At 36.2% G+C, this 17229-nt stretch overlaps 1 protein-coding gene across 1 annotated transcript in view; it reads left to right on the top strand.

The window, feature by feature from the left end:
* The window catches only part of SHQ1 (SHQ1, H/ACA ribonucleoprotein assembly factor), a 106937-nt gene that overhangs the window by 14760 nt on the left and 74948 nt on the right, over positions 1-17229 (top strand). Inside the window, exons 6-7 of the mRNA XM_063114575.1 lie at positions 5786-5913; positions 15356-15510. Of these exons, the coding sequence (XP_062970645.1) occupies positions 5786-5913; positions 15356-15510 (283 nt within the window). The remainder of the gene's footprint in view (positions 1-5785; positions 5914-15355; positions 15511-17229) is intronic.

Here is a 17229-nt window from a genome sequence, read left to right as displayed (position 1 = left end):
TACTCAGTGGCTTGGCCAGGACTTGAAAAGTCTCTCCATTTGTCATTTTGTATTTTCTTTTCATGTACATTCTTTCAGTTTAACTGCTGTCGCTCTTGTGATTAACATTCTGTCTCCTGTGACATAGTAGGACACTAATTAGAATGGCAGAAATATATCTTGTAATGTGTAAATGGAATGAGTGATGGGTAATGATAAATGGTCGAACTATTCAACATCCTAAGGGAAACTGGGTAGGAGCAGGGTGTGTTATATTTTGGAGGACATCTGAGAGACTCAACTCCATTTACAATGCCATTTCTAATTTACCTTTATCTTTCCAATTGTGATTTTAAAGGTCCACTGAAGAGTAATTCGAAGAAACCCATTTAAAATCATGCTGAATATTTAAAGTGGAAGTTTCATTGTCAGCAAATTTCTCAGGCAAGCCTGAAAACAGAATGAGCTTTACAAGACTGAAATTTCAAGTGGGAGGGAGCTTAATTAGAACTGTCTGTCTCTTCTAAAACTAGAAGAATAACTCTATGGCCTGAGAGAATTAGGAAATTGGAATTTACAGTTAGCAGTGTAATATTATAAGCAGCCCTTATTTTTCTCCAACTTCTGTGTTTCTTTATCCAGAAGCTCATTTTCTTTGATAATATGCGTGGAATGTTCTTTTCATTTCTCAAGGAATAGTTGTTCTTACAGGAGAGGTTTAAATTTAGTTATGGGCTCAGTCAGGAGAGTGGCAGTCCTGAGGTAAAGGTTCTTTGTGACTTTTCTGATAGCAATAAGACTTTGGCTCATTATAATTTTTGTGTTACTCATTACTTGTTGTTTATATAAGCTGACTGACTCAAAAGTATTCATATTAACTACAACACAAGTAAAGTTGTTTTATTAAATTTTCTATTAAAATTTTTTTAGCACAGTGGTTTTTGTTAGTGGTAATTACATTGGAGAAGAAAGGCTCACTTTAAATTCTTTACTATGCAGATAATACATTGTATAATATTACATACTTACATATGTAAATGTAATATACACAAGTGATTATGTAATTATATAATATATATTACATTAGTGTAATGTATTACCTATTTTTAAGTTGTTTGGTTTGTCCTTTCAAGTAATGATGTTTCCTTATGTTGTCAGGTTTTTATATGGGCTGGAGAAAAGCTAATTTTAATTTCAACCTAAGCAGAACACAGTGAGGTTAATTGATTGTAAAGGAAAATTTATGCATTTCAAAGGCACATATAGGTGACTTTGGGTTATTATTATTATTTTAAAAATCCTTTGTTGTAAAATCTGGATTTCAGTGTGATGTAATTTATTTTGTTTTGGTATGTTTTTAGCCCTCTCAGTGCTGGATATATAATAGGTAATCCATAAACATTTACTGTTTTTGGTTATCCATTTTTTGCCATTTATAATTCCTTCTGGATATTTTTACATTAAAATATGTTGACGACATCTTGAAGCATTCCTTAATAGTCCTTCCTCTTTTGTCGTTATAGCCAAATTTTCATAGTTCTCTTGCTGAGGGTGTTGGTTTCTTTCCTTCCCTAATTGTATTTTAATTGTTGGCATATTTTTTTATCTTAACCAATTCGGAAAAACTCACCTATTTCTTTATTTGAGAGAAAACAGTGGAAGAATTTAGTCAACATTCTAAATTCCTGTGAGATAAGAAAAGGAACAAAAGTGATCTTATACCATTTGGGGTGCCATTTTAAATTGTAATTTTTTGTTTCTCTAAATTTGTTAAAGAAGATGGTATACTGATGAGGCTTTTGGATTTATTGAGTAGATCTCAAGACAGGTAGTAATTGGGAGTCTAGGACATGGATCCTGTGCTTCTAAGGTGGCTCTATATTCAAAACACCAAGCTTAGGAAAAACATTAGAGTAAAACTTTATGTATTTGTTCTTCCACTTATGTATTGTTCAACAAATATTTGTTTGAATAGACTGTGTGCCAGGCAGTGTTGCAGACACCAAGGATACCATGGTGAATACGGTAAGGTCTCTGCACTCATGGGGCTTACATTCTAGGGGGGGAGGTAGACACGTCTGTTGTGATAAATGACATGAAGAAAAAGCAGATTAAAGGTTTAATTAAGGAGTGACTGGGCTTCCCACTGACTCCTCTGTTTCAACATGTCCAAAATTGAACTCATCACTTTACCTGTAAAGTCTTCCTGAATTTTCTAACTTTGCCTGAGTGCTCCATTTTTTACTCCAGCCAGCCAGGTTAGAAACCTGGAATTCATCTTCCACTTCTTCACATTCTACACATTCAGTCAACCCTGAGGTTGTACCATTTATCTCTGTATTATTTCCCTCACTCCATCTACTTCTGGCCCTCATCTGTGTCTGGCTTACTGCAGCACTCACCTAAATGTGTAACTGGCGTTTCTACCGCCATTCTGGACTTCTTCAAATCCGTCAACCATAAAACCACCAGATGATGAAGTACTGAAAATGAAAATCTGCTTGAACCTGTACTTGGTGCTCCTTTGCCTAAAGCATAAGCTCCTAACTCCTTAGCATGTCATTGAAAGTTCTCTGTGACCTGGATCACGCCTACCTCTGTAGCTTCACTGTTGCCACTTCCTGCCATGTTTTACACTACAGCAGTAATGAATGTTTGCTTGTCCCTACCTGTACCTTTTACTCATGGTATCCCTTTGGTGGCTATTTTCTCTCCTGTCTGAATAACTTCATGTATCCTTTCAGACTGGGCTTGGTGGTCACTGCCACGCACCCTCCCTCTTAGACCTGTGTGGGAAGCACTCCTCACTGCTCCCCTATTGTAGCTCTTCTTGTTTTTACCGTTGTTTTATAATGTTTCATGTTTGTGTCCATGATGGCCATTAAATTGTGGAGTCGTTGAGGGCAGGGAGCGAGTCTTATTGATCTTCATCTCCTGATGTTGCACCTAGAGGGAATTCAGTGAATGCTTGTTGAATGCTTGCTAATGGCATTTAAAAACTGGGAAATAATTTATTCTGGGAAGTAGAACATTAGTCAGCCTCATATCTTCTTCATGAAGCTCTTAATTCACGGGCGATGTAAAGAAAAAACCATCATAGTGTAGATTACTGGGACTGTATTAGTGAAATTTTACTCAAAATAATCACTTAAACATTTTGTAGGGTTTTTTTTTTTTTTTTTTTGGTAGGAGGTTTAGAGGCATGGAGGTGGTAGAAATACCATTTTACCGAGCCAGGTTTTTTTTTTTTAATCATGGTCCTCCTGGGGGAAAAACCAACATCTTTTCAGATGGTCTCTTCTTCTATCCTTGACTTAAGTGTCCTCAGTGCTCCAATGTCCGAGGCCCTTTTCTCTCATTGTGCCAGTTCTTCCTGGGTGGTTCTGTCCTCTTCCTTGGTCTAAATGCTTATGACTCCCATTTCTCTTGAGCACGAGACTGGTATGTCCAACCACCTATTGGACAGGTCTCTGTTTGTATGTCCTAAAAGGGCACCTCAAACTCAACCTGTTCCAAAGGGAAGTCATTATCTCTCCCCTCATGTCTGTCAGCTTCTGTGTCTCTGTCTCAGCAAAGGGCTCTGTTGTCCACTGAGTTGTGGAGGCCAGAATTCTGGGCATCACACTTGACTCTTCTAGCTCCTCAACCTCTATATCCTGAGGATTCTTGCTTCTATAGATATAAGTCAGATCCATCCACTTTGCTTCATGTCCACTGTCACTATCCTATCCTAGGCCACCATTATTTATGCTTCTTCAGGTTTAACTCTTTAAGTCATTTTCCAGACTGTGGTATGAGTTTCTAAGACATACTGTTGCTGTTCCCCTACGTAAAGCTCTTAAGTGTTCATTGTTCTTAGGGACAAAAATCTTCCAGATTTTTTAACATGTAGCTTACACGGTTGTTACTGCAACATATTGTTTTCAGTTTCTCTTAACTTTTTTTTCTTAAATGTTCCTCATTTTCTAGCTTTAGCCAACTATTCTTTCTGTCCAGAACACTCTCTCACACCCCACTTAATCTGGTTAACTGTTAATTATCATTCAGCTGTTGGCTTATATATTATTTCTGCCAGTGTCCTTGCTTGTTATCCTAATTGTATTCTGCCATAGAATCTTGTACTTTTATGTCATAGCATTATGTTGTACTGTAATTTCTTAACTCTCCTGTGGGACTGTAAGTTCCATGAAGGCCAGGGTTGTCTGTGTTTTGTCAGCAGTGGAATCCCAGTGCCTAATACGGAACTTGGAACATGGCATAAAGTCAGTATTTTTGTGCATGAATGACTTATTTAGCATTTTAGCCATTTAATCTTATGACATCCTTTTTGAAATTCAGTTCTTAGAAAAAGCTCACATTCTGATTTGTGGATGTGTCTATAGTAGAACCTCAATTCAATTCAAAAGAGGTTTTCTTTAAGGAGAAAGATATGTAGCTAATAAGAAAATAGACTTGGCAGGATTAATTTATAAAGCAACTACTCCATCCTGGTCTCATGTGCCTTGTGCACCTGACAAAAACTGATATGAAGAATTCCCACTTCAAGATATTAGCTATTCAGTTTTGTCCAATATGTTCTTTATTTCTTCATGCATAAAATAGAATATTTGTGTTGGTTAAGAGCTTGGATTCTGGAGTAAGACTTAAGTGGGTTCACATCCTGGCCACACTTCTTACTGGCTCTCTGAGCTTGATGAAGATAGACAACTTTTCCTAGCCTCAGTTTCCACCCATGTGAAATGAGGGTATTAATAGTACCCCCTTGGCCATGGTGATGGTGTGACGATTGAAGGAAGAGATGGATAATCAGCTCTCACTGCAGTGCTGGAACATATGAAGAACTCAGTGAGTTATCTGTGACCTCTCTAATTTTAAAAAGATTTCAGTGTCTCAGTTGAAAGAAAAAAAGTGTTGAAGGTCATAAAACTATCAGCTAAAAAATTCAATTTATCAAAGAAACCAATTGAGTTTCTAGTTAACAGAAATATAAATGAAATTTTCAGCATGAGTTATACTCTGTCATGCTTTCCCCAAGAATACCAGTTTCCAACATTGAATGTGAGATAGCATACTTTCCAAAAAAGTGTCCTCCAGGCAGTGAGAGTTATATTTTGAATGTAGCTGTTATTTTTTTCAGTTAAAACTGAGAAAGTATAGTGTTGGGAAAATTAGTTTTATGTGCCCCACAAGGATTTCTTTTATCTTCTTCAATAGGTTAAAATCAAGAAACTGTTAAGATTAGCACAACTAAATAAAATAGATTACACCTTGGTAGAAAACGAGTGCGCCTGCTAAAAAAAAAAAAAAGATGTTTGTGTATGTATGTGTGTAGTCTCTTTAAGCCTCTTTGTGGAGATGCAGTATTTTGAATTTTCTACTCACCTGTTTTTCTTTGCTGATGGAGTTGAAAGATTCTTTCCTTTATTGTAACCTTACCAAAATCTATGGTATGTGCAAACCTAACACAAGTGCTAGGTTTCAGTCCAGGGTGTGTTCAGATACGCTTCATCCCACAGCACTGAATATGGTATGGGACTTCAGGGTAGGACTGGTCTTCTATGTACCTTCTATTTAAAGCGGTCAGAAATGTGAAATATCCCTTTAATCAGATGCTTACTTTTTGTTTTATGGTGATTAGTAACCACAAAGAAAGTAAATACAGATCAGTCTTTCCTCAAAATGTACTTTGAATTAACAATCTATATTTCTAGTGCAAATATAATGAGTTAAGATAAAATTTTTAAAAAATGAAAGCCAATCTAATCCTAATGTAACAGGCCAATTCATTTCTTTCCCCCTCCCTCAGAGCTGACTTTTTTGAAGATGAGGCAATTGAACAGGTTTTGAAGTATAATCCTTGGTGGATGGATACATATTCAAAAATGATAGCTTCTTTAGGAAAGAGTCAGGAGCAAGAAGATCATGCTGCATTAGGTAAGAAATTCAAAATTAGGCTCATTTGTTTAATTTTAAAATCTCACAGTGTATCAACTTTCCTGCCTTCCCTGTTATTAAGCATATAATTGTAATTACCTCATAATGTGAAAATATGATTTTTGGATTGCTAATTTTGGAAATGAGGTCTTTACCCTTGACTGGAAAATGCCACTAAATAATTAGACTCATTTATGTTAGAAAATTCTTTTGATGTATATTTTCCTTTAAATTGTTGGAGTCCTTTTAAAAATTTGTATTTTTTTTTAGTAAATTTAGGAATATTGACACACACATTTGTAGTTTCTGATCAACCTACTTGGGAGATATGAGCCTTCCTCTGTAGTAAGGTCATTTGAGAATTAGTAATGGTGGGAAAAGTCCCAGTTCTTACTCCCTTTTTCTGCTGAATGATTTTGATATGTCCTCCCCAGTTTTTTTTCCATGTGGTCTTATGAGGAAGCAGGAGTAGTTATCCTCATATCCATACCTTACAGAGAGCAGGTGGGCCAATTTTTACCAATGAAGGCTGAGCTGGGGGGTTTTCTGAGCCACAAGAGGTGGCTGTGCCATACTTAACATTAAGCCAGACGTTATCCACAGAGAGTTCTTTCTTAGACGGATATGTCATTACCGCTTTCTCTACGTACAATGTCAGTATATTAAGTCTGTAAATTAGAATTATAACAGTTTCGGATCAAGAATAGAAAGCCTACGTTTTCTGTCATACTGATTTGGCTTTTATTTAAATTTTAGTGTTTAAATGAAAGGACTACACACACATCTGTACATTCTTTATATTTTTTTATTTTATTTTATTTTATTTTTTTAAAAGATGACCAGTAAGGGCATCTTAACCTTTGACTTGGTGTTGTCAGCACCACGCTCTTCCAGGTGAGCTAAAGAGCCATCCCTGTATAGGGATCCGAACCCATGGCCTTGGTGTTATCAGCACCACACACTCCCAAGTGAGCCACGGGCCGGCCCTTATACATTCTGAAGAATATTAAGTGGAGTATTGACTTCCCACCCTAAGTTGCTCTTCCAAAAAGTAATCACTGTTAAAGGTATTGGGGGTATTTTTAAAATACATTTACTCACATCTGAATATTTGCTTTAAGAAATTTATGCACAAACTTGTGTACGCTCTTCTTACCTGACTTTTTTCAGTTTGTGGCATATGTTGCAGATCCTGCATATCAGCACTTACAGATCTATCTGAAACTTTTGGTGGCTGCCTAATATCCTGTTACATATTTGTATCATGACTGGTGGGCATTTGGGCTGTTCACAGTTTTCTGCTTTGCGAATAACACAGTGGCCTTCTTTGGTCACTCAGTGTGAAATAGCTGCAGGGTCTGTATTGTATCACAGTTTTTTGATTCTCTGCATAGCAATGCGATAGCCTGTTATGTGCTCCTTTTTCAGTGTCTAGTGTAGTGCCTGTTATGTAATAAGTACTCAATAAATATTTATAGAGTAAATATTATAAATATTTTTGTGGTTAGGTTTCTTAGGTGATTTCTACCAGATTGAGAAATTGCTACTGTAATCTTTTAGAAAATAGAGGATCGGCTTTATTGCATAACAGAAACTCATTTATAATGACTCCTGTTATATTTATTGTTTTCAACAAATCCTGGGTTTTATTTTTGTTTTGAGTTAAGCTTTTAGAGTCTTCCCACATGATGTAGACTAATTTTAGGGTATAGAATTGCTAACACAATTTAGCTAGTTAAAACTGTGTGTGCCATGTAGATCTACTCAGAAAGTTTGCTCAGACTTACATCATCAAGGATGTCAACTGGTCTGAATCAGTTTCCCCAGTTTTAGCACAACACTTGAATGAGGTGGTGTAGGAGGAAATTGGTGGCTGTGTAGTTGAGTTTTCTGTCCACCAGGGTGAGCTAGTTGCCCTAAAAATCAAGAGAAGACATTCCCTTTGATTTAAATTCTAACTTGCTCTACTTTGATAAATTGTAGCTTGTTCTCAGTCCAGTTTTCTGTGTCAGCAGAGCTTTGAGTTAGTTCTCTATGTGTAATTTTAACAGGAGATTAAGCCAGTCCATCCTTTTAACCACTGGCCTTCCTGATCCTTCATCTGACCCATGGCTTACAGCCAGGCTGGTGCTTCAGGAACAATCATAGTCTGTTAAGCCATTATGATGATTCATTCTAAAAAATCACCTTTAAAAATAGCAAGGGCATGCGATCTAAGGTAGGAGAACTTGAGCTCTGTGTTGAACAGAAAGTACCTCTTCTGATATGCCATTTATAAGGTTAAGTGTAGGATATAAGCTAAATATGAGGTTTGGGGTTTAACTCCTTGCTTCACCACATGCTAGCAGTGTGATCTTGCAACTTTGGGTTGCTGTGGAAATCCTATACCTACTTCAGAGCAGTCGTGAGGATTGAGTGAGATGATGTATTTAAAATCCTTAGTATATTGTAAATGTTAGAAATATTACTATAGAGGAACATCAGTGTTAGGAGAGCCAGGAATTGAGTGGTTTCTCTGTGAAATTATAATTTTTGCACATTTGCAAAGCTTTAAGGGAAAGTTCGTTGTTAGCAAGATTTTTTTTCTTGTTTAAATATTTGAGACACCCAGAATTGGAAGAATAAATTGAAGTGTTGTTGAACCTGGGTAAGATATGGGATGGAAGAAATAAACCAAAACGTAAACTTTAAAGTTTTCTGTTTACCTGTGGTGCATGGTGCTGCTGTAACTTTCCTCTCCTCTTCCTCTTTGTTCATCTTCGTTTCTCTGGCCCACTTCCTCTTTGTGTCATAGCAGTGGGCTGCAACCTCTAATGCTCCCTTATCAGATGTTGCCAGAAAGATATCAGGGTACTTCAGAAAGTTCGTGGAAAAATAGACTTAAAAGATAATACGAATCTTTCCACGAACTTTTTGAAGTACCCTTGTATAACAGTGCAGGTGAAGGGTACACATGTGATTCATCCTTCATCATAAAATATTAACTGGGATTGTTTTGAATTCCAGATAAGCTGTAGGCAGTGAACTTTGCTCCCTGTCTTTGCCTTCATTGTGATTCTTGTCATTTTCATTGTAGTCCTTAGTTACAACATGGAGACTTTTCTTCAGTTTTGAAATGATCCAGATTTTCCTCCCCAAAGACTTGTAAATGGAAGTGTTAAGTGCTGTGCTTCCCCTGAGCTCTGGTTTCATGAGGATGGACTTACCGCATTTCCCATGTTGTCTTTCAGTGGTTAATCTCAGCCCAAGAGTCTTGGCATATTATTGCTTGTTATGACACCACATAACATTTATAGTCAATGAATTTCCTAGCGGGGACATCCTGTTTGGCACCAATGAGCCCTTCAGTGTTTGTAGAGATAACTGTCAGTGTCAGCTTTGGAAGTTGTAGCACTGCAGGGCTACCCATTGAGGCTGAAGGTTTGAATGCAGCACATTTTCTTCTGGTTTCCTTGATCTGTTTCCAGTAAGTGCACAATGTAATAGGCAGATGTGCATTACTCTGAGGGGAGCCAAATCGTGGATGATATAATTGTTGACCCCGCCAAGACTGGAATGTTTGGGAGGGGGATTTAGAGAGGAAGGGAAGATTTAAAAGTAACAAAATTAGAAGGTGTTTGGGAGAAAAAGTGACCACCTCACTAATATCTGTTCATTTTGATGGGAGTCCCTTTGCAGTCCTCAAACATTTTGGTGGGGTTTTTAATGTTGGGAGGCAGTCCTGGGCCATTTGCTTCAGTGCTGGGGCATCAGTTTCTTCCCCAAACATATTGAGCTTTCAGCTCGCTTTTCTTTCACTGTAGATTATTTTTAGAAGTATAATTAACTGAAATGTTGTGAACTGTATAGCAAAGCTGCTTTGTAGTATAGCTAAGTCATACAAATGCTTGACAAATGTTACTCATGGTGGCAATCATCCAAGTACTGTTGGCACTGGATCTGTAGTTACTTCCAGTACTGCTACTAGGTCAGACCTGATTGTGTGCAAACCTCCACAAGTTCCCCTTTGGGTGATATGATTTACAGCTCTAATAAAAAAGGCCTTAGGGAGCTCACTCTTGTTTCTGTAGTGATTTCCTGTTTGTTGTTGTTATTTATCATCTCTGGTTTCTTTGCTTGGATTTCAGAATTTAAATGTGCTTGTATATTATTAATGAACTAAGCAGGCCAAAATGGAGCTTAAAAATTCTCAGAAAAAGGTGGTGGTGTTTTAAGGAAAAGCTAGGGGTGCCTAGCATCCAAGAATTCGGAAGAGTATATGCAAGTAGGCTTTTCTTATGCATACAGTCATTGAAAGTAATTTTTAATATGTAGCAGGATTTACATGTGTGTAATGTAACATCAGAACCTATAGTGCCCAGGTAAACCTTTACAGATGGTTAAATATATACAGGTATGATTATTTCACAATGAAGCCATAAACATGCAGAAGAGTTGATGTGTTGCTAAATGGTTCTGTGCATGCTTACTTTGTGATTCAAAATTATGTGGAAGCAGAGGTCTTTATTAGTCAAGTAGGATATAAAGGTTTTTTTCTCTAGTGAGATAATAGCATCATGAACCTCTGGCACTTTCCTATTAGCTAAAGTAATGGATGTTTCAAAAACTATACCTAAGGGAATACTGTCAGAAACCTTTTCCCTCAATACAAGGGATATAGAATACCTTGTCAGGTATTTTTTCTTCATGCAGTGATTATGTTCCTTCATGGAGTTTCCTTACATCAAACTGCTTAAAGTAAACTGAGAACTTCTATTTAAATTAAGAGATCAATCAACATACAGTTTATCTGTCTTATTAATTTCATTTTTAAATGTTAGTCACTAAAGAATGTTTCTCCTGACACCTACCTGCATTATTAAGTTTTAAAAAATACACAGTTCTTTACCTTGCTACTTAGCAAATTAAATACATAGTCATAGTTATTTGTTGTTTATATAAGCATTGCTTGTACAAATACGTTTTCTTCTTTTTTTTTAATGTAGGATTGCTAATGTGGTTGGAAAAATAATTATATAAATATATTTCAAAACCTGTTTTTTGTAGTAAGTACATTTTAATGGATGAAAAGAGTATTGCTTCTAGTAATTTAAAATAAGTATGTTTAAGATTTTTTCCCCCAGAGGATAGGCTGCAAAACTGCTGGAAGCCTTAAAATAAAAAGAAGCCATGTTGAACTTAATGCTCGTAAAATAGGACAGAAGTGAGTTTGGAAAATTATATGTGAAAAAGGTTCATCATGTGTGAGTAATCATATTCTCTTCCTTCAGGCTTTTGCCAAGTTGTGATGAGCAGAAAGGCAGTCTTTTGTTGAGCAGAGATGTAAGGGGACTGGGAAGCTAGCTATCAACAGAGTGGTTTGGGAATATCAAAAGGCAGTTTAATAATTTTTGGTGTCTGAAAAAGTGGCAGAGACAGCCAGGTATCTTTTCATAGTTCTTCTCCCCCTTTTTTAGGATGAAGCCTTCCTTCTTGAGTTATAGCTGAGCACATGACCACTCAGCTAGTGACTACTTTTCCTTTCCTTCCTTGAAACTGGGTGGGGTTGTGTGACTGAGTCCTGGAGAGTGGGAAATGAGTAGGAATGATCTTTGCACTTTCTGGATCGAGTCTTTAGAAAGAAAGTACTGGCCATCCTCTCTACTTTCTGCTTTCCCGTTAGTTAGGAAATGGTAAAAACCTGAAGGAGTTGTCTTGGACCCATAGATGGAAGTTATATGATGGGGATGCTGATGCCCAACAAGCCCTGAATCATTTACCCAGGATAGCAGCATGACAGAGAAACTTCTGTCTTATTTAAGCCACTGTCTTTCAGGGTCTCTTTGTTACAGCAGTTTAGCATGTCTTTACCTAAATATAGCGGGCATTTCTAAAACCTGTAGAAAAAGACCTGAAAGTTATTTTGACATTACTTGGATATGAAGCACCAGAAATAGAAGCAGAATGCTCCTCTTTACTGGGATGGAAAACATTTTAAGTGAATTTGAAAGTGATTGTCTGATAGGGGATAGAAGGAAAATTAAGAATTACTTTGTAAGATAAGAGACTGATAACACATTTATTTAGAGGTAACTAAATATCTAGATGCTTAGGTTTCTTTAAAAATTTCTCTAAGACAAGTGGTAGGCCATGTTTTACTTAGAATAGTTAGGAACTGAGCACAACTATATTTTTAGCTGTTACTCTTTCTATGTCTTGTTCTAAGACAAGATATATTTTACTTCATATGTATAGTAATGAGTGTAATAATACTTAGGTTTTGTTAATGTGAGAAGATACATAATTGAATAGAAAAGCATGTTATATGATCTCTTGTCTATAGGAAGACCTGATATTAGGACACTACCGTATGATAGTTTGCCTAAATTGTGGAAGGAAATACAGTCTTATACTCACTTGCCTTTATGTACACATAAAGTATTGTGTTTTATCATTAACATTTATTAAGTATTTCAGTTTGTTGTTTAGGTCTGTGTAGCCAACATTTGGTAAGATGACTGATATGTAAAAAGAAATAGCTTTTCTCTTTTATCAAGAAGTACTTAATAATAGAAATGGAAAGAAAAGTACTGTATTCACACAGACAAAAATAGAAAATACTTTGAAGTAATTTTTAACAAGAAAGTAACAGATCTCTATGACAAAGTTGGTGGTTCAATACGGTGGGCAAAGATGGACTACTGAACAAGCTGTGCTGGCACAATTAACTGTTCCTCTGGAATAAACTGAAATCTTAGAACATAAGAAAAATAACTTACAGATGGATTAAAGACCTGAATGTAAAAAATGAAACAGTAAATCTTAAAGCAACTTCATGTAGAGTTCAGGGGTTGGAGAAACCTTAACCAAGGCTATACATCCATATGTTTTTAAAAAAAAAAAAAAGATGGACATATTTGGCTATATAAATAAATAAATATTTCATTGTCAAGAGTTGCCATAAACAAAGTCAATAGAGATATAGTAGATTTGTAGAGATGATTAGGGTTTATGTCTCTAATATACAAAGAGTTCTTTAGAATTGGACAAGATAAGCCATCCAGTAGAAAAATTTAGGCAAAACACATTCAAATAGGTAATTCACAAGTGGGCAAATCCAGATTGCAAACAAACCTATGAAATAATGCTCCAAGTTTAGCAGTTAGAGAAATACTAAGTGAGGTGACAATGATGTAGCATCGTTTTAGTTTTTTCTTGCCGTATGACAAATTACCACGAGCTTCACACTGCATATATCCGTAATCTTTCAGTTGCCATTACTCAGGAGTCAGGCTTGGCTTAGCTGGGTCTTCTGCTCAGGGTCTTGCAAGGCTGTAAACAAATACGAGGCTACTCCAAAAAGTTCTTGGAAAAATAGAATTGAAAGATAATATGAATCTTTCCGTGAACTTTTTGAAATACTCTCTATTGTCCATCATTTTTTTTTTTTTTGTAAGTGTTGGTGGCTGCGTTCTTTTCTGAAGCTCAGGGTCCTCTTCCAAGCTCACACGATTGCTGACAGAATTTCATTCCTTGCACTGTAGAACTGAGGCCCCTGCTTTGTTGATGGCTGTCAGCTGGGGGCCACTGAGAGATCTTAGAGGCCCCCCAAGCCTTCTCCTCACAGGCTATGTCATCACATGACATCTTTTCTTTTTTTTAAAGATGACTGGTAAGGGTATCCCAACCCTTGACTTGGTGTTGTCAGCACCACGCTCTCCCAAGTGAACTAACTGGCCATCCCTATATAGGGATCCGACCTCGTGGCCTTGGTGTTATCAGCACCACACTCTCCCAAGTGAGCCATGGGCTGACCCCCACATGACATCTTTTCTTTTCAAAACCAGTTGGTGAGTCCCTGGCTCCAGCCTGCTAACAATGGAATGTAATCATCAACACGACTGTCCCATCACCTGTGCCATATTCTGTTGGCCAAAAGCAAGTCAAGAGCTCCATGTGATGTGATTCACTAAGGATTGTCTTAGATTTCTGCCTGCTACAGTCACTTTATATCTATTATACTGGAAACGATTGGAAAAAAGCTATTACATTTATTGCCAGGAGGAGGTGGGGTGTATGTGTAGGAAGGGGAACTTCTATCCATGAAGGATAGTTATTGTAACTAGGAGAGTTATTGTAACTTTTAAAAACAGATATACTTTTTGACCCAGTAAATCTCTTTTATTTATGGAAATAAAGCCTCCAATATCCAAGGGCATATGACAAGGACGTTTATTGCATCATTATTAGTGGCAGAAAACTAGAAGCAAAGTGAATACCCATCAGCAGGGGGAGTGGTTGGATAGAACATGGCACATCACGGAATATTAATCTCCTTTACAAAAATTAGCTACGTACCAGTTGACTTGGAGGAATGTGCCAAAGGTGTTGTTGAATGAGAGGGGCTAGATGGAGAAAAATGACCTAATTCTTTGGGGGAGGTATGAACTCCTTAGTATATGATTACATGGGAGCAGAGAGAACTATGGAATGATATACAGTAGATTTTTAATGTGGGGGAGGCTGTTGATGAAGATGAAGGTGAAGAGAAGGTACTAAGCAAAAGGCGAAAAGGACAAAGAAACTGTGTTAAAGAAACATCCACTTTCCATAAGTCTAGTATGTGTGATATGGTCACATTTGTGTATTTGTGCATGTTAAACTTTGTTTATATGGGTAACAAATAGTGAAAAAATAAATACTATGCCCTTAAAATTGATTAATATATGAGAATATTCCTATTTCTTTGTATAGAACTTTCGAAATGGGTGATGAGTATATTCAGTGTTCTATTTAGCTGTCATAGTTGACCCTTGAACAACACAGGGGTTGGGGCACCAACACCGCCCCCAGTCAAAATCCGCATATAATTTTTAACTCTCCCAAAACTTAACTGATAGCCTACTCTTGACCAGAAGCCTTACCGATGACATAGTCAGTTAACACATATTTTGTATATGTATTATGCTTACAGTAAAGTAAGCTAGAGAAAAGAAAATCATAAGAAAATACATTTCCAGTACTGTACATTTATTGGTAAAAAAAAAAATCCCATATAAGTGGACCTGTGCAATTCAAACCCATGTTGTTCAAGGGTCAACTGTTCATGTCTTCTGTTGTCAAAATGTATTATCTTAATTTTAAGGTCAGTAACTCTGGCATTTAGATGCCTCAAATACAGAACAATGTAGCAAAAAAGGGAGGAGGGGATCTAGAAATAACAAATTGATATTGTTTGGGAATGTCTCCTTTATTTAGCCCTTCTATGGCATGAGCAAATACATAGCCCTTAATAAAACTGAAGTCTACTTTTAAAATGTTGTTTATATATCCACAGTTAAGTAAAAATAGTTTTGCCTCAGTTTCTAGAATTAAAAGTTCTGATTCTGACAAATCTTCCACATTGAAGGTTTTACAGCACCGAATGGAACATCTGATTTTTAAATGCATTTTCTTCTTCTAGTGTCTTTTTCTGAGGAAGAGAAATACCAGCTACGAAAATTTGTCAATAAATCTTATCTTCTGGACAAGAGAGCCCATCGTCAAGTGTACTACAGTTTGATTGATATCCTTCTGGCATACTGCTACGAAACTTGTGTCACTGAAGGAGAGAAGAATGTAAGTGCTTGTGTGTTGGTGTAGATTACTGTGCTAAATAAACTGCCTGAAAAGCATCAGCTCTCTTGTCGAGAGTAGAACCTATTGTGAGTAGTTATTTAGGAGATGCCCCAAGGCAGAGGGGCATGTGTGTGGAGGTGGTGATGGGTACCAGTGTGCGAACATAGTACTTGGTCTTTTACTCTTCTCTTTTGGCATTAGTCTCTACCAGTAGTAGAGCAGGGAAGCTTCAGGAGAGAGAGGCTGTCCTGAACTCTTCTCTCTTTTAGGCCAAAGAAAACTGTCACATGACACTTGACAAGGGGGCAAACTGCCATAAACATTTATATTCTTTCTCTAAGCTATCAGTTAGCAGATACAAAGTATAGCATTTTGTTTAAAAAAAAAAAAAAAAAAAGAATCTTAGTATTTACCTGTAAGTGTTCAATTCATATAGTATGTGCATTTCTGAAAAATTGTATGTAAATCAGATTTTTAAAAACTCGAATCACACTTTTTTTTTTGCTATTTAAAGGAATCATATTGTAAAAGTAAATCCTTTTGTAAAGTAAATTATTTCTTATGTGATCTTTTTAAAAATATGGTAGACTTTATTATTTCTCTTCTTAAAACATATTTGATTTTGTAAATAGCTAAACTTTCTCACTTTTGTCACTGACCTATGTTTAAAAAGGCTGGAAAACCAAAAGTCTTTCTAGTTAGTGTGCTCCTACAGCTGTTTATAATTGTCCTTGTTGAAAGGGTTATTTTGACCTGAGCGTATGCTTTCCTTTTTTTGAATTACACAAATAATTCATATCGTTATAAAGGAAAATATGCACATGAAGAAAATAATTAAGACTTCCTGTAATTTCAGCCATCAGAAATAACCACCATTACAAGGTGAAGTATCTGTTTCCAGTCATCTTTCAATGTGCACATATTTACTTTGGGTCATAATGTATATACCATTATTTAATTTGCTTTTCTCAATGTTATAGCAGTAGCCTAGTATTGGAGTTAGAATTTGATATGTGCCAATTTTTTTGTTGTCACAATTCTGAAAATTTCTAAGGTGACTCTTGAGGTTTGTATATGACTCCAAAATGAATACTATTGAGTGAATCAAGAACATAATATTTCTGCAAATACTTTTTGTTTCCATTCATTTTTTAAAGATGCTATAATTGGAGAAAATGTTTTCTTTGACAAAAAAGTGCTTCATATTGTTGAATCTTGAAAAGATGAGTGAGAATGTTTAGTTATGCTTGATAAAATTTACCATTTTTAAAATACTTTTATTTGTATACTCGAAATCATGAAGTATTGCAACTTTTAGACCTCTAGAATGTACTTATTTTCACAAGCATTCTCAGAAAGGCCAGATTCTTGAGAAGCTTTTTAAGTGCCACAGATAGTACTTCAACATTATTTTTGATTCCTTTGATAGATTATTTATGGAATGTTTGGAAGGCAAATAACTCAATGAGAGAGACAGAAAATGAGCAAGCATCACTTTGCTTTAATTTTTAGTTTCAAAGCCCCTGCTTATTTGCTTTTGTTTTCTGGTACTTTTATCAGGAGAAAAGTTATATTTCATTAAATCTTAAGGAAAGTAAACAGAAACTTACCTCTGGTAGTCTCTGTGTCAGTAAAATAATTATTTTTCTACAGTTGTAAACACTTCTTAGTTCTTCAATAGGTGAGTATTTCTCAGATACTAGTCGAATAAATGGATAT

The sequence above is a fragment of the Cynocephalus volans genome, chromosome 11, assembly GCF_027409185.1.
Source record: "Cynocephalus volans isolate mCynVol1 chromosome 11, mCynVol1.pri, whole genome shotgun sequence".
Lineage (NCBI taxonomy): Eukaryota > Metazoa > Chordata > Mammalia > Dermoptera > Cynocephalidae > Cynocephalus > Cynocephalus volans.
The sequence above is the reverse complement of the archived record's forward strand: the minus strand, read 5'-3'. Positions and strand labels throughout refer to the sequence as shown.